The 13,718-nt window shown below is 35.3% G+C and overlaps 1 protein-coding gene across 13 annotated transcripts in view; it reads left to right on the forward strand.

Annotated features, from left to right (window-relative positions):
- The window catches only part of ADGRL3 (adhesion G protein-coupled receptor L3), an 801,456-nt gene that overhangs the window by 571,205 nt on the left and 216,533 nt on the right, over positions 1-13,718 (forward strand). For all 13 annotated transcript variants that reach the window (XM_059384586.1, XM_059384618.1, XM_059384626.1 and 10 more), the window contains one exon: positions 1,543-1,623. In XM_059384586.1, coding sequence (XP_059240569.1) covers positions 1,543-1,623 — 81 coding nt within the window. The remainder of the gene's footprint in view (positions 1-1,542; positions 1,624-13,718) is intronic.

Genomic DNA, 13,718 nt, shown 5'->3' on the forward strand with positions numbered 1-13,718 from the left:
ATATTACTTTATCTGCCGAGATTATTCTGAACCAATATAAAGTCGAAGATTTTTATTTTCATTTAACGTAGTTGGTAGCGTTTCAAACCAGTTCATTGGTCATAACACAGGACTTTGAAAACAAAAATTGATTTTGCAATCAAGTATGTAACATAGATAAACATTAGGCGTTTTCATAATTAAGATAATCTAAAGTTTTTAATAAGCTGCATTACACATGGACTGCTACAAGTGCACACTCACTGTCTTACTTCTTTTATAATAGTGCTTTTAGTGTTCCATTGAAACATGGCCAGTGAATGCACAATATTCTTAGTTACCATTATGAGGGGCTCTGTATATTACAACGTCTCCACTGTGTCTGCTGTTAGCTAGAAAAATGCTGGGAGCAACAGCAGCTACTATCAACAGGGAGCCATATTAATTATTTGAAATGTGCCTCATAAGAGGAATCAGCAGAGTTTATTACAAGTCGAATATTACTTGAAACGGGAAGGTTACTCTAGCTGTTATCATAATCTATGTATCATTAACTTTCCTTGTTTAGGAAAAGAGATTAACAACCCTGTAAATTGCTATAGTGAGTGTGTAAAATATAACTGCATATTCCCATTGTAGAAAGAAATTGGTGAGTCCTCTGCTTCTACCCAAACCTTTTTTTAAGAAATAGTTTTTAAAAGTAGCTTTAGAAATTGAACTTACTCTGTGACTATGCTTTCTTGTCTCGAAATTCTAATTGCTTACTGAATCATCAGTATATAAAGCACAGTTACTTTGAACATACGAAATTTCTTTTGTTTGTTCTTAACTAGCGGTTTTTCCAAGCAGTGTCTTGGCCTCCAAATCAACACCTTAACTCATAAAACAGAAATTCTGTTACAAATAGTGTGTGAACTGGTAGCATGGTTTGCAAGGAATAGAAAATGAATTCATCTACCTACTTTTTATATCCTGGCTAGTTATTGTTCTTCCATAAAATACACTAAGTAGGTAGGAGTAGCTTTCTATTCAAATAATAGAAATAAATTCTAAAAACTAAAAAATATTAACCAGAGTTATAAAGTTATCTAAGTAACTGCTACTTGTGTGTTATTTGACATTGATGACAGTCTGCAGACTGCATATTACTGGTCTGGGACAATGAAATAAGTGTATCAGTTGAGAATAAGTGTTTAGAAACCTGCAAATTGAGAGACTACTTTTCGGTTTAATCTGACAATAAAAAATGTGGACTTGGGTTGTTATGTTTTTTTTCTTTCCATTTTATCTTTCTTGTAAATCATTTTCACTGTCTTTTTAAAAGTGTCATTTCACAATAAATGTGTAATTTAATAATAAAAAAATAGTTTAAGAAGGACTGATTTAATTGCTTGATGCTTGGATGATGCATAATGTTCCTGTGTTTGAATAGATTCGTCGACGTGAGATAATGAAAATTAATTCAGTGTGAAGAAAGATAATATTGCATCATTAAAAACAAACAAAAAAGTGTAAAGAGACATAACTGTAATGTCTGCTTAACATTTATTTTTGGGTCCACAGGGCAGGCACATCATGGACAGGTGTCCTACATCTCTCCACCCATTCACCTGGACTCTGAGCTAGAAAGACCTCCTGTTAGAGGTGAGTTGATTATTATTACAATGATCATCATTATTATTTAAAGGAAAAGAAACCCTATTCATTATTTTTGATGAAGACAATTCCATTACAGATAGTTATAAATATGTATTTTATAAGGCAGTTCCTATTTAAAAAGTGGGGGGGGGCATAGTGTACAAGGAATCTGATAACAGAAAGAGGAATTCTTATTTATAACCTAAAATATAAAATACTGTTTTGAGAAATATTTGTAAACAAAATAAGAAATAGGGATAGATAATGATTCAACTAGTGGAGGACTAATTGAAAACCAACTTAGATTCAGAGATTAGCACATAACCATTACTTTTTAATTATAATTTTCTTCTGTCTTTTTAAAAATAAATTAATTTATCTTAACCTAAGGCATACTGACAGATTTATTTCCTTTCAAAGTGATATTTTATATTTCATTTTGAAAGTCTTTTTAGTATTAATATGATCATTTGGTTTTAAAAATATATAAATTAAAATTACCTTAAATTGATGCCATCTGTTTAAAGATTCTTTTAAAATAACTAGTCATACAAAACAAAAATTAAAAGTAACATTTATTTTTCTGTAATCTACAAAATTTGTCTTTCCACTTTTAAAGAAATACTTATTATTTTCAAAACGTATTTTAATGTTCAAAGCTGATGTGACATAGACATATTTTCTTTTTTATTTTTATAAATACCAAATATTCTAAGGTTATTTTTTTGAAGAGTTAAGTGATGCAGGATATTTTCTAATACCTCCAGTAGTATTAATCACTTGATACAATAGAAGTCATTAGTCTGTCTTCTATAAGCATGTTTTCTATAGATGCTATTGCCTCCTCCGGTGGGTTTCTACCAATGTTTGAAGGCTCAGCTTTATCTTCAGTTCCCTGTCTATGCACTGTGGAGGAGGAGGGAGCGTGTGACTGTTCTCCAAATGGCCCCTGTGCTGGCCTCGGGTATTACCTGTGAGACACTGTCTGCACATTTCCCTGTCTCCTCCAGCCACTGGTCTATGCTTGGCACATAGTAGGAACTCATTCAGTGGTTTGTAAGTAACACAAAGTAGAGGTGACAACCTACATTCTGAAGGCTGCAGCCTCCTTTTTCAAGATGAAAAGGAAGCAGGAATGACAAGGATATCCATGAAATGGAAGCACAGTGAACCAAAACGGATCTGTGAAAGTTGTGACATTTTTAAGGAAATGTGTTGGGTGCGCAGGAAATGAGAGCAGTTCTAGAGGACGAGACTGACATGAGGCAGATTGGGAAGGATTCTCTATCACATGGAAAGACATTTGTATTTTACCCTAGGGGGGAAAAAAGGTCATGAGATATTTTAATTTTTTAAAAATTGTTTTTCTAGGGTCACGTGGGTGGTGCAGTTGGTTAAGTGACCAGCTTTTGGTTTTGGCTCAGGTTGTGATCTCAGGGTCCTCAGGTGGAGTCTGATTAAGTTTCTCTTTTCCTCTCGTGCTCCCCCCACCCCCGCTCTCAAATAAATGAATAAATCTTGAAAAAAATGGTTTTCTAAGTTAGTGAGGTTTTTCATAACATTATGTTCTTGATATAAGAAAAAAATATCTCTGATGTCAGTATAGATGAGGAGAGATTAACAGAAGGAGGCTGTTTCAATAACCTAGGTAAACCATGACTGGGAAATTAGCATAAACTATGTCCACTAAAATGGCAAGGTCTGAGAATTTTTTTTTTTAGATTTTATTTGTTTAATTACTTAAGTTTGAAGTATGTCCACTACAATGGCAGAATCTGAGGAATATATTTTTAAAGACTTTATTTATTTATTTAGAGATTGTATATGAGCATGGGGGCAGGCAGAGGGAGAGGGAGAGAGACTCTCAAGCCGACTATGCACTGAGCTCATTGAGCTTGACCTGGGGCTCAGTCCCCAAGCCCAAGATCATGACCTGGGCCAAAATCAAGGTTGGGTCCCAGCCCTCTGAGCCATCCAGGCCTCTAGGCCTAAGAAATATTTAAAGAGACATGGCATTTGACTGAACCGATAATAGGGAGAAGGAACAGAAAAGTCTCTAAGATTTTAGTATCTATCCATTGTTTAGATGCTTATGACATGATCCTTCATCATGAGGAATAGATGAATTTTAAATTGGGTTTTTTTTTTTTTTTAAGACATTTAATCCTTGGTACAACATTGTTCTTATCCAAGATGGATGTCTGTTTAAGCACATAGGTGACTTTAATATAATTCATTTTTTCTGACATCATCTTGGACTGATTTGAGAAGAGTCCTGTCAGGTCATGGGTAGTAGGGTAGTGTAACAATATACTTCGAAAGTTGGTGGCTTATAACAAAAAAACATGTATTATAGCTTTTAGAGTTGGATGAGTTGTATGTGTGCTGACTTGACTGAAGTTAGATGTTTAGTAGCTAGCAAGCCGGTTGATTTTGCAGGGGAGGATCTCAGTCCACATGCTGGGTAGCCACCTTAATGTCATCTGGAATGATGGTTGCATGAGACACATCCAGCAGTCTAGCACAGGCTCGTTCCTATTGTGACAGGATTCCCGACAATAGGTAGACAAGTCCCAGAGCTCAAATATTTTTCTTTTTTTTTTTAAAGATTTTATTTATTTATCAGAGAGAGAGACGGGGAGAGAGCGAGCACAGGCAGACAGAATGGCAGGCAGAGGCAGAGGGAGAAGCAGGCTCCCCGCTGAGCAAGGAGCCCGATGTGGGACTCGATCCCAGGACGCCGGGATCATGACCTGAGCTGAAGGCAGCTGCTTAACCAACTGAGCCACCCAGGCGTCCCTTCAAGACTCTGCTATGTCTCATTGGTCAAAGCAAGTCACATAGCCAATCCCAGACTTAAAAAGGGAGAAAAGGATTCTTAAAGCTAGACTGAGGAACCACAATCCAAAGGACTATGGAAACAGAAAAAAGAGGAATTGGGTCATTTCAAACTACCATAGCAAGTCAGAAAAAGGATAAAATGAAGTGAGACAAAAATGGGCTGATAATAAAGAAATTTAGAGCCAAATGACTTAAACTTGGGAGTTCCAGACCTATTTTATCATGAGTTTCCCCAACCAGTACACAGAAGATCAGAAATAAGAACTTCACAGTGTCTTTGTGAGGATTAAGAGTAATACAGAGTAGAATCCCGCATCTGGTAGGCCCTAAACAATGTGGCTATCCTCCCTACTTTCGGGCTCACTGTTGTGCCACAGGAAAGGGAACTGGACTTTGAAGCCAGACGGACCTGTATGACCTTGGGCAGCTTCTCTCTGTCCGCTGTAAATCAAGGATAATAATGTCACCCCAATAACTTTATTAGGATAATTAAAACAATAAGTGCCAAGTTCCTGGCAAATATATACCATAACAAGACCCTGAAGAGTTAGAAGGTAAGTAGGCATTATTAAGAGCTCCACTGCAAAATGAAATTATCTTGGTCAAAAGAGTGATGGTATTGACCTGGTAAAGAATGAAGTGTGTAAACCTAGCGATTCACAGACCTATACCCCTGGGGATAAAAATATATTAATGTTTATAAAAAATAAAAAAGTTATATATATAAAAAAAAAAAACAACAGAAGGTGACCACAACTCCTCCTCAAAAAAAAAAAAAAAAAAAAAAGAATGAATTGCTAGAATCCAGCAGTCATCTCTGCTTGATATTGGCTTCAGATAGTACTCTCAACTTTAGAGTGATTGTCTTGGTAACTTCTACTTCTCACAGAGTTCCTTCCTCTGCATACATTGACCCAGAACTCTTCTTTAACTGCTCTGTGATTAAAGCAATTACAGTTATCGTTACTAGCTCATGACCACAATTCTGAAATATTCAGAGAACAGTTAAATAAAGGTGAAGAGGTTTATATAAATCACCATAACATTGAAAAAAATTTTTTTGCTTTTTTTTTCTTAAAACTATTTAGTATTTCATTAAAAACAAATATTGGAAATGGGATAGAGTTGGCATAATAATAGCATTATTTTGCAACCACTGAGTATTTCCTTTCAACTTTCAACTGTCACCCTCGATCTTCATTTGTTATTTATAAATATACTGAATACTTCTGCTTATACTTGCACGCAGTCAAATTGTATAAACAAACTCCACATATGTTTATATCTATAAGCAGAGAGAGAATTTCTCATGTATGTTGCATTTTTATATGAATTTATAAAATAATACATCAAGTTCTTTAAATAAAATGGAATTCTAGCTCCACTTAATGCTTTTTTGTGAGATATAGAACGATATACTTTGAACTCCCTAAAAATTAACATTAGCTAACCATTTCAGCTTTCCCTTTTCTTTTTCTCTTGTAATTATATACATATTGAGAATATGAAACATCTGTCTAGATATTACTATGTCTCTCTCTATATATATTTTCTTACTTTCTCTTTCTGTACCAATTTCTACTAATCTCCATGCGTGTTAATGTTTTAGGAATTATCGCTTTACACATTAATTCCTTATGCATTTTATAGACCTGTACTTTAATAGGAAAATCATATTTAATTTTCTGACATTCATCCAAGTAGTAATACAAAACAATGACATTTAAAATGTTATCAATATAGTTACCAATATTAGCACAGGAAACTTATCAATAGAAAATATTAACTAACATATAGTAACACATCAGATTGCTTCAGATATTTTACCATTTTATTCGGTTCTAATCTGAAATATTTTGGATTAAAAGTTGGTACTTTTATATATATTTAAACATACACACACACACACACACACATATATATATACATATATACATACAGTGATTAGTCTTTGAATATTTGAGATAGTGAACTAATTATTGGTAACTTTGGAATTGTGTTGTAAAACTCAGTTCTGAAAAACAATTAAGCAAGCATATTTCCAAAACATCATATTTTTGTCACATTTTCTCTTTTTTTTTTGCTCCCTCAAATTCTTTATCATTTAAGAATCATTTTGATTTTAGTCCACATGTCACTATTCTCCCTCCTTTCAATTGTCTTGACTTCGTTATTTTCTATCCTTTCTTTAGGGAAAACATATGACATTGATGCATTTGTTTGTCATAACATGTTTCTTCTTTAGTACTGTGCATTTTAGACCAACATGCTCTTAGTAACCATATAGAAAATGTAGTAGCAGTTTACCGAATAGCCTTGAATAAAATTTGTAATCTGCATTTCAAAGTAGCAGCAGTTTTTAAATTCTGTAGAACTTACCCACTGATGAGTAAATTTGAGAGATTCTGTTCTTTAAATCTAATGTGATCATATGTGGCATTTGGTTACATAATTTATGCCTGTGATAGCTTTATATGCATTCTTCAATTTACAGATTTTATTACTGAATAGGGGTATAAATTCCAGTAGTTTACTGGTGCATTAATGTCACAATACATTACAAGGTAATTAACCAGAGCTGCCACTATAAATAGAAAAATAGTCACAGCCCTCACTATAAACTACTTAATAAAAATAAGATCCTGAATCAGCATTCACCATTATAGTAATTTTTCTTGCCATATGTCTCATTAATCAGAACTTTAAAAAAATCCCTCATCTAGCACCACCATTATTTTTGAACCTTTCATTATTAAAGCAAGTTTTTATATCATTTTCTAGTTAGTTTAATGGGATTGATTATATATTTCTGTATGCAAATATGTTACATGCTTTTGAGACATAGTTCCCATTTTTTATATTATAATTGGGAAATGAAAAACTGGTTTTTGGTAGTTTTGTAGCAGATTTGTAAGTAAGCACATTGGAGTTCTTAGCAGGACTCATTAAGAGTTGCAGTTCTTGGGGCGCCTGGTGGCTCAGTGGGTTAAGCCGCTGCCTTTGGCTCAGGTCATGATCTCAGGGTCCTGGGGTCGAGTCCCTTGGCAGGCTCTCTGCTCAGCAGGGAGCCTGCTTCCTCCTCTCCCTGACTGCCTCTCTGTCTACTTGTAATCTCTGTCAAATAAATAAATAAATACAAAGCTTAAAAAAAAAAAAAAAAAAAGAGTTGCAGTTCTGAAGGTCATGTGTTCTCACCAACTATATTTTCTCCCTGAGCTTTATTTTGCCTCCTAACTACTCAAATGCAAAACCCCTCCCCGCCAGTGTTATGTCTATATTACAGGCAGACTGACTCAATGAAGGTGCTTGGGCAGGAATTTGCATTGGGAGCTGAATCAGAATCCTAAGCAGAAGTATATATTATTTGAGACTCCAATGTATCAGTTGAGGCATACCCTTGAGTTGAGACTTTATAGTTTTGTTTTTGATGTTGTTTTGCTTCATTCTTTTTCTGTATAATTTTGTGACAGCCTTGGCTATTATAGAACCCAACCTAGGAATCCTTCATAACATCACTAGTAATTCAAGTTAAATAAATTCCTGTCAATAACCCACAAAAAAAAATTGTCTTCTGAAGACTGTCCTCCATTTATATTACTAAGAATGATATTTATGATGTTCTGCTGTATAAAAAGTTTTAACAGTTACCGATAACTCTCCACCTTCCAATGTAGTAAACCACTAGTAATAATGCTGGTGAAAACAGTTTGTATCTATTTTGTATAATCTTTCTTTAGGTAAGATCTTATATTTAATTAGAAGTCTAACACTAAATACAAATTTATGTATTTGCTAATTTGTTAACAGTTACAATTTATACTCAGGGGGAAAAAAGCTAAAATATTTGGGCACATTTGAAAAACTACATCTATTTTTTTAGGTCTTTTTTTATTTGCTATAATAAACTGAGTAATATAAATATGGTTCCATTGGCACATAATCAATGAACTAGAATAATGCCAGGCATTAAGTTTCATGTGCAAATTGAATTACATTCAGCAAATCCACATTGAAAATATTTTTTAAAGTTCAAAATAAACAGATGGTCCTGCCTGGTGTGTCTATATTAAAAATAGGCTGTAGCCAAAGATTTAGCATCACAAATTAGAGACATTAGCACATGACACTATCGAGTGGAATATAAAAACATTTGAAATTGATTAAAATAAAATAAGAACAAGACATCTGGCATTCTTATTGAGGAGTCTCTGGGCCTATTTTTTAGTAATCTATGGCAGTATTTTTCTAACTTATCTTATTAGCAGACATTATATGGTAGAACAAAATTTCCTAGTTTTATCCACCCTTAACCCAAGGGAATAAAAATGAAACTTGCATATAACAAATTGCTTTGACCATGTTAAATAAACATGCTTTTTCTATACTTTTAAATGCCAAACATTTTTTTTTTTTTACTATTTAAAGTATACTGAGAACACCTGCAAGATAGAACTTGTTAATATTAATGGTAAATACCATTCCCATTCATCAAGTACATATCTTGTGTCGGACACAGGAAAAACTATTTTATATGCATTGTCTCATTTCATTTTACAAGGATCCTGCCACTTTTTCATTCAGACTTACTGGTCATTATTGTATTTCTAGCTTCAGGCCTACTATAGTAATACATGAAATTGGGTTGATTTAATTGGAATTAAATGCTAAACTTAATGGTAAAATATATTTTTTATTTAGTATTGTTAGGGATAACTATGAAGGCTTTGTAAATTACAATATAATTTACAAATAAAAGTCAGTATTTAAAAGCCAACGTTTATCATTTGAAACAATGTAGCACAATCCTGCAGGTTCCTTGTGGTATATAATTCATATGTTGAGAAGAATTATTCCAGAAAGTAGCTTGGCCCACTAGTTTTTTACAGTAGGTTCTTGGTCATCTTGTCCTGGTAGCCTCCCAGTGAACCTGAATGAGAAGGAAGATAGAGTTTGTTTGAATTCTACTTCCACATTGGCTCACGGAAGTTATATTCTTAGTACTTAGAGGACATTAAATAGAGAATTGATACTGTTGTGATCTGAACAACCTCTTTCAGGTTCAGGGTGGCTGATGGTAGATCCAGTGATAATGATCCTTGACTTGAGTATGACATTTCCTCTGTGGAGTCTGTTGCTCAAGGCAAAGGAAAATCTCTGGAAGTAGGATGGATCTAAGCAGCTCTGACCAGGGTTCAGTTCTTTGAACTTCACACCTCCCCACGCACCCCCCATTCCCAGTACCCTCTGCCCTCCAGAGATTGCTCACTGGCCCAGCTCTCCTAAGATTGCTTCTTTAAGTTCCGGGACTGATTACTCTTTGTTTTTCATGGCTTTTATTTGTATTTGGAAAGATAGGGGTGTATGCTTTATCTTGTTCAGAGAGAAAATATTTAGCTTTTTTTGAATGCCACAACGTCTTATAGCAAGCTATTGGTAGTTGATAATAATAGTAATAAAAATTATAATAGTTAACATTTATCTTTAAATCTGACATTCAAACTGAAATTTACCCACATGATCCTCTTTCTCCCAATTATGGTAGAAAACCAATCATAATATTCTTCTGAATATTCCAATAAACACATTACTTTTGAGTGGACATGGTATGAATGTTCAGTATTTATAATTAACATTTGTGCCTGGTTCTATTTGGAGTACATGATATGGATTATTAATTTTAGTAATTTCATGAAGCAGGTAGTATTATTATAATTTTGTGAATGAAAAAAATTGAGCCATAGAAAGTTTCTTTAACTTCATAAAGGTCAGATTAAGTATTAAACATTGGACCCAGGATTCAAACCCAGAAACCTGTAAAAATTCTACTTTGTCATTTTTTCATTTATACAGTAAGGATCATGATTTAATTTCTAAAACAATATACTATAGCATGTAATTATTAATGAAACATATTACCAACAAGGGATTGGGAGATCTATCCATAGTATAGTATCTTATTTTTTTTATAGTATAGTATTTTAAAGAAAATTCCTCACCATCTCTATTAGTCATCTTAAGAAAACAATAAGGCACAAGTGTGAACACTTTACTATTTACTACACAGTTACCAATAAGTTTTTTGTGTGTCCATTGTCTTTTTCCATAAAATAAAATACCTTCGTTGTAGTGTTACACTATTACTTTTTGCTCTTTTCATAAAATATCTTATTGTTTCTCTCAAAAGAAGTATGGAAAATCATACCATAAAAAAAGAAGTCAGGCATTGTGATAAAATATCCCCATTTCTATAGTTTTCAGTGTTCTCTCCCACAAATGGTTATTATTTGTGTAATCACCAGAAAATAATTTTATACCAGTATACTAAAAATCAGTTAACTTATTGCCTGGAGGAGACAGCTAGCTGATAAATGTGTTGACTGCTACTACCAAAGCCTGGGGTGGGGTGACGGAGGAGGAGGTTTTGATTTCCAAATGGAACAATCATCCTTATCCCTACCTACGGAATAGTCACAGCTGCAAAGTTCTACTTCTTCCATGTACTCACACACATATGGACTCACACACACACACCCATGCCTCTCAGGAGTATCTTTAATGTAGTTATTCTTACTTCACAATCGATTTAAAAGACAGCATGATAAAATTTATATAGGATAAATCCTTAAATTTTAGAGTATCTTTCACTCTTAAAGTCAATTGCCTAAGATTAGATAAATATCTCTTTTTTTTTTAAGATTTTATTAATTTATTTGGGAGACAGAGATCACTAGTAGGCAGAGAGGCAGGCAGAGAGAGAGGAGGAAGCAGGCTCCCTGCTGAGCAGAGAGCCCGATGTGGGGCTCGATCGCAGGACCCTACTGAGCCGCCCAGGCACCCAAGATCTCTTTTCTCTAAAGATACATTTATATGCCGGACAGTAAGGACAGTAAGGGTTGGGACTGTTACCAACATAGCATTCCCTTACACGTCACTATTGGTGAATGAGGATCTTGTTTCCTCAGCTCCTAAAAAGCGTATTCTTCTCTATGGGAAGTGTTGACTTTGGCAATTATTCATCCTATAACACCCCAAATGGTGTTACCTTCACACTAAGAGGTACTCAGCTCCCTCAATGTGTATTGAGAAGCACTTTTTTCTTTGTTAGCTGTATCTCTGGGTCTAGCAATTACTTCCATTACTTTTTTTTTTTTTTTTTTTAAGATTTTACCCATTTATTTGACAGAGAGAACACAACCAGGGTTAGCGGGAGAGGGGGATGCAGGCTCCCCACTGAACGAGGAGCTGGATGCAGGACTCTATCCCAGGATCCCGAGACCACGACCTGAGCTGAAAACAGCCACTCTAACTGACAGCCCCCCAGGCACCCCAGTTACTTCCAGTTCTTAAGAATCCAGGAAAAGACAGGTTCCCTCACTGGAGCAGGTGCTCCTGTTAAATTTGGCATCACATTCTCCTAGATGGAATCACACGAAAGTATACGGTTTAAATACTAATGCTTGCATTTAATCTGCTAACTCCACCCCAGGTGGCTAACTATATGATCACGGAAAAATCTCATCGCCACCACAACAACCACCTATTTCCCAAATTTGTTTAAGTATCAAATACTAAATATGATATTATATGTGAAAGTCCTTTCTTACCATATAAAATGCTTATGTAAATATTGCTCAGTATAATATAGCAGCAGTCTTTATTGTTCTAGTCTAAGACTCAGTGTAGCTCATACATGCTAAGATCAGTAAGACCTCAGAGTTTACAATGTTCTTATCCTCCTTAAATCTTACCAACTTAATTATAATACAGTATTGTATTAAAAATAACCAGTTTGGGGGGCACCTGGGTGGCTCAGTGGGTTAAGCCACTGCCTTCGGCTCAGGTCATGATCTCGGGGAGCCTGCTTCCTCCTCTCTCTCTCTCTCTCTCTCTGCCTGCCTCTCTGCCTACTTGTGATATCTCTCTGTCAAATAAATAAATAAAATCTTTAAAAAAAAATAACCAGTTTTTTTTCTGTGAGTGTATAATTTCAAACATGTATCAAACAAAAATCTATAGATCAGCTTTTTTTCAGTGCTCTTCCAAAAGACTAACTTTCAGTCAGTGTTCAACAAGAATTTCTTTTTTTTAAAGATTTTATTTATTTGACAGAGATCACAAGTAGGCAGAGAGGCAGGCGGAGAGAGAGGAAGGGAAGCAGGCTCCCTGCTGAGCAGAGAGTCCAATGCAGGACTCGATCCCAGGACCCCGAGATCATGACCCGGGCCCGAAGGCAGCGGCTCAACCCACCGAGTCACCCAGGCCCCTCTCAACAAGTATTTTCTAAGTGATTGCATCTTACGCATGGGTTAGATTCTGAAGTTAGTAAGCAAGGTCCAAAAACAAAGCCCACCTTCAGAAATCCTCTAAACTATCCACAAAATACAGTATACCTAGCAGTGAGTTTAATACCTAAACCCCTTTCTGTCTGTGGTGATACTTATTTGATGAACAGCGTGGGGAACCGTAGAACTGAAGAAACTCTCCCTATCATCCTTTCACTCATGGCCAAGGGCTCATTGATTAAAATGCCAAATGAAAAATTTTCCCAAATGGCTTTCAGAATGTATATAGTTGAATTTAAGTAAAATTAATTCTGCTCTGGCAGTACTATACTGAATGCCAACTATTTGCCATATACTTTACAGGGGACTGGCAATGCAGTGAGACACAAGAAAGGAAAGATGTTTGTCCTCATGGGCTTTACCTTGTATTGGAGAAAGTCAACAATAGGTCAATTATATATTACAGAAATAAGATTAGGAATGGGTTATGGTTAGAGGTAAAAGAGAGATATAAGGTGGATGGTCAAAAATAACCACTCTAGGGGAACCTTGATGGCTCAGCCAGGTAAGTATGTGCCTTTGGCTCAGGTGATGATCTCAGGGTCCTGGTATCGAGCCCCATGCTGGCATTCCTGCTTTCAGGAAAGCTACTTCTCCCTCTCTTCCCTGCTTGTGCTCTCTCTTGCTATCTCTCTCTCAAATAAATAGATAAAAATCTTTTTTTTTTAAGATTTTATTTATTTATTTGACAGACAGAAATCACAAGTAGGCAGAGAAGCAGGCAGAGAGAGAGGAGGAAGTAGGCTCCCTGCTGAGCAGGGAGCCTGACGTGGGGCTTGATCCCAAGACCCTGGGATCATGACGCGAGTCAAAGGCAGAGGCTTTAACCCACTGAGCCAACCAGGCACCCCAATAGATAAAAATCTTTAGAAAAAAAAAAAGAAGAGAAAAGAGAAAGAAAAACCACTCTAGGAATAT

The sequence above is a fragment of the Mustela nigripes genome, chromosome 1 (genome assembly GCF_022355385.1).
Source record: "Mustela nigripes isolate SB6536 chromosome 1, MUSNIG.SB6536, whole genome shotgun sequence".
In the NCBI taxonomy this organism is placed as follows: Eukaryota; Metazoa; Chordata; class Mammalia; order Carnivora; family Mustelidae; genus Mustela; species Mustela nigripes.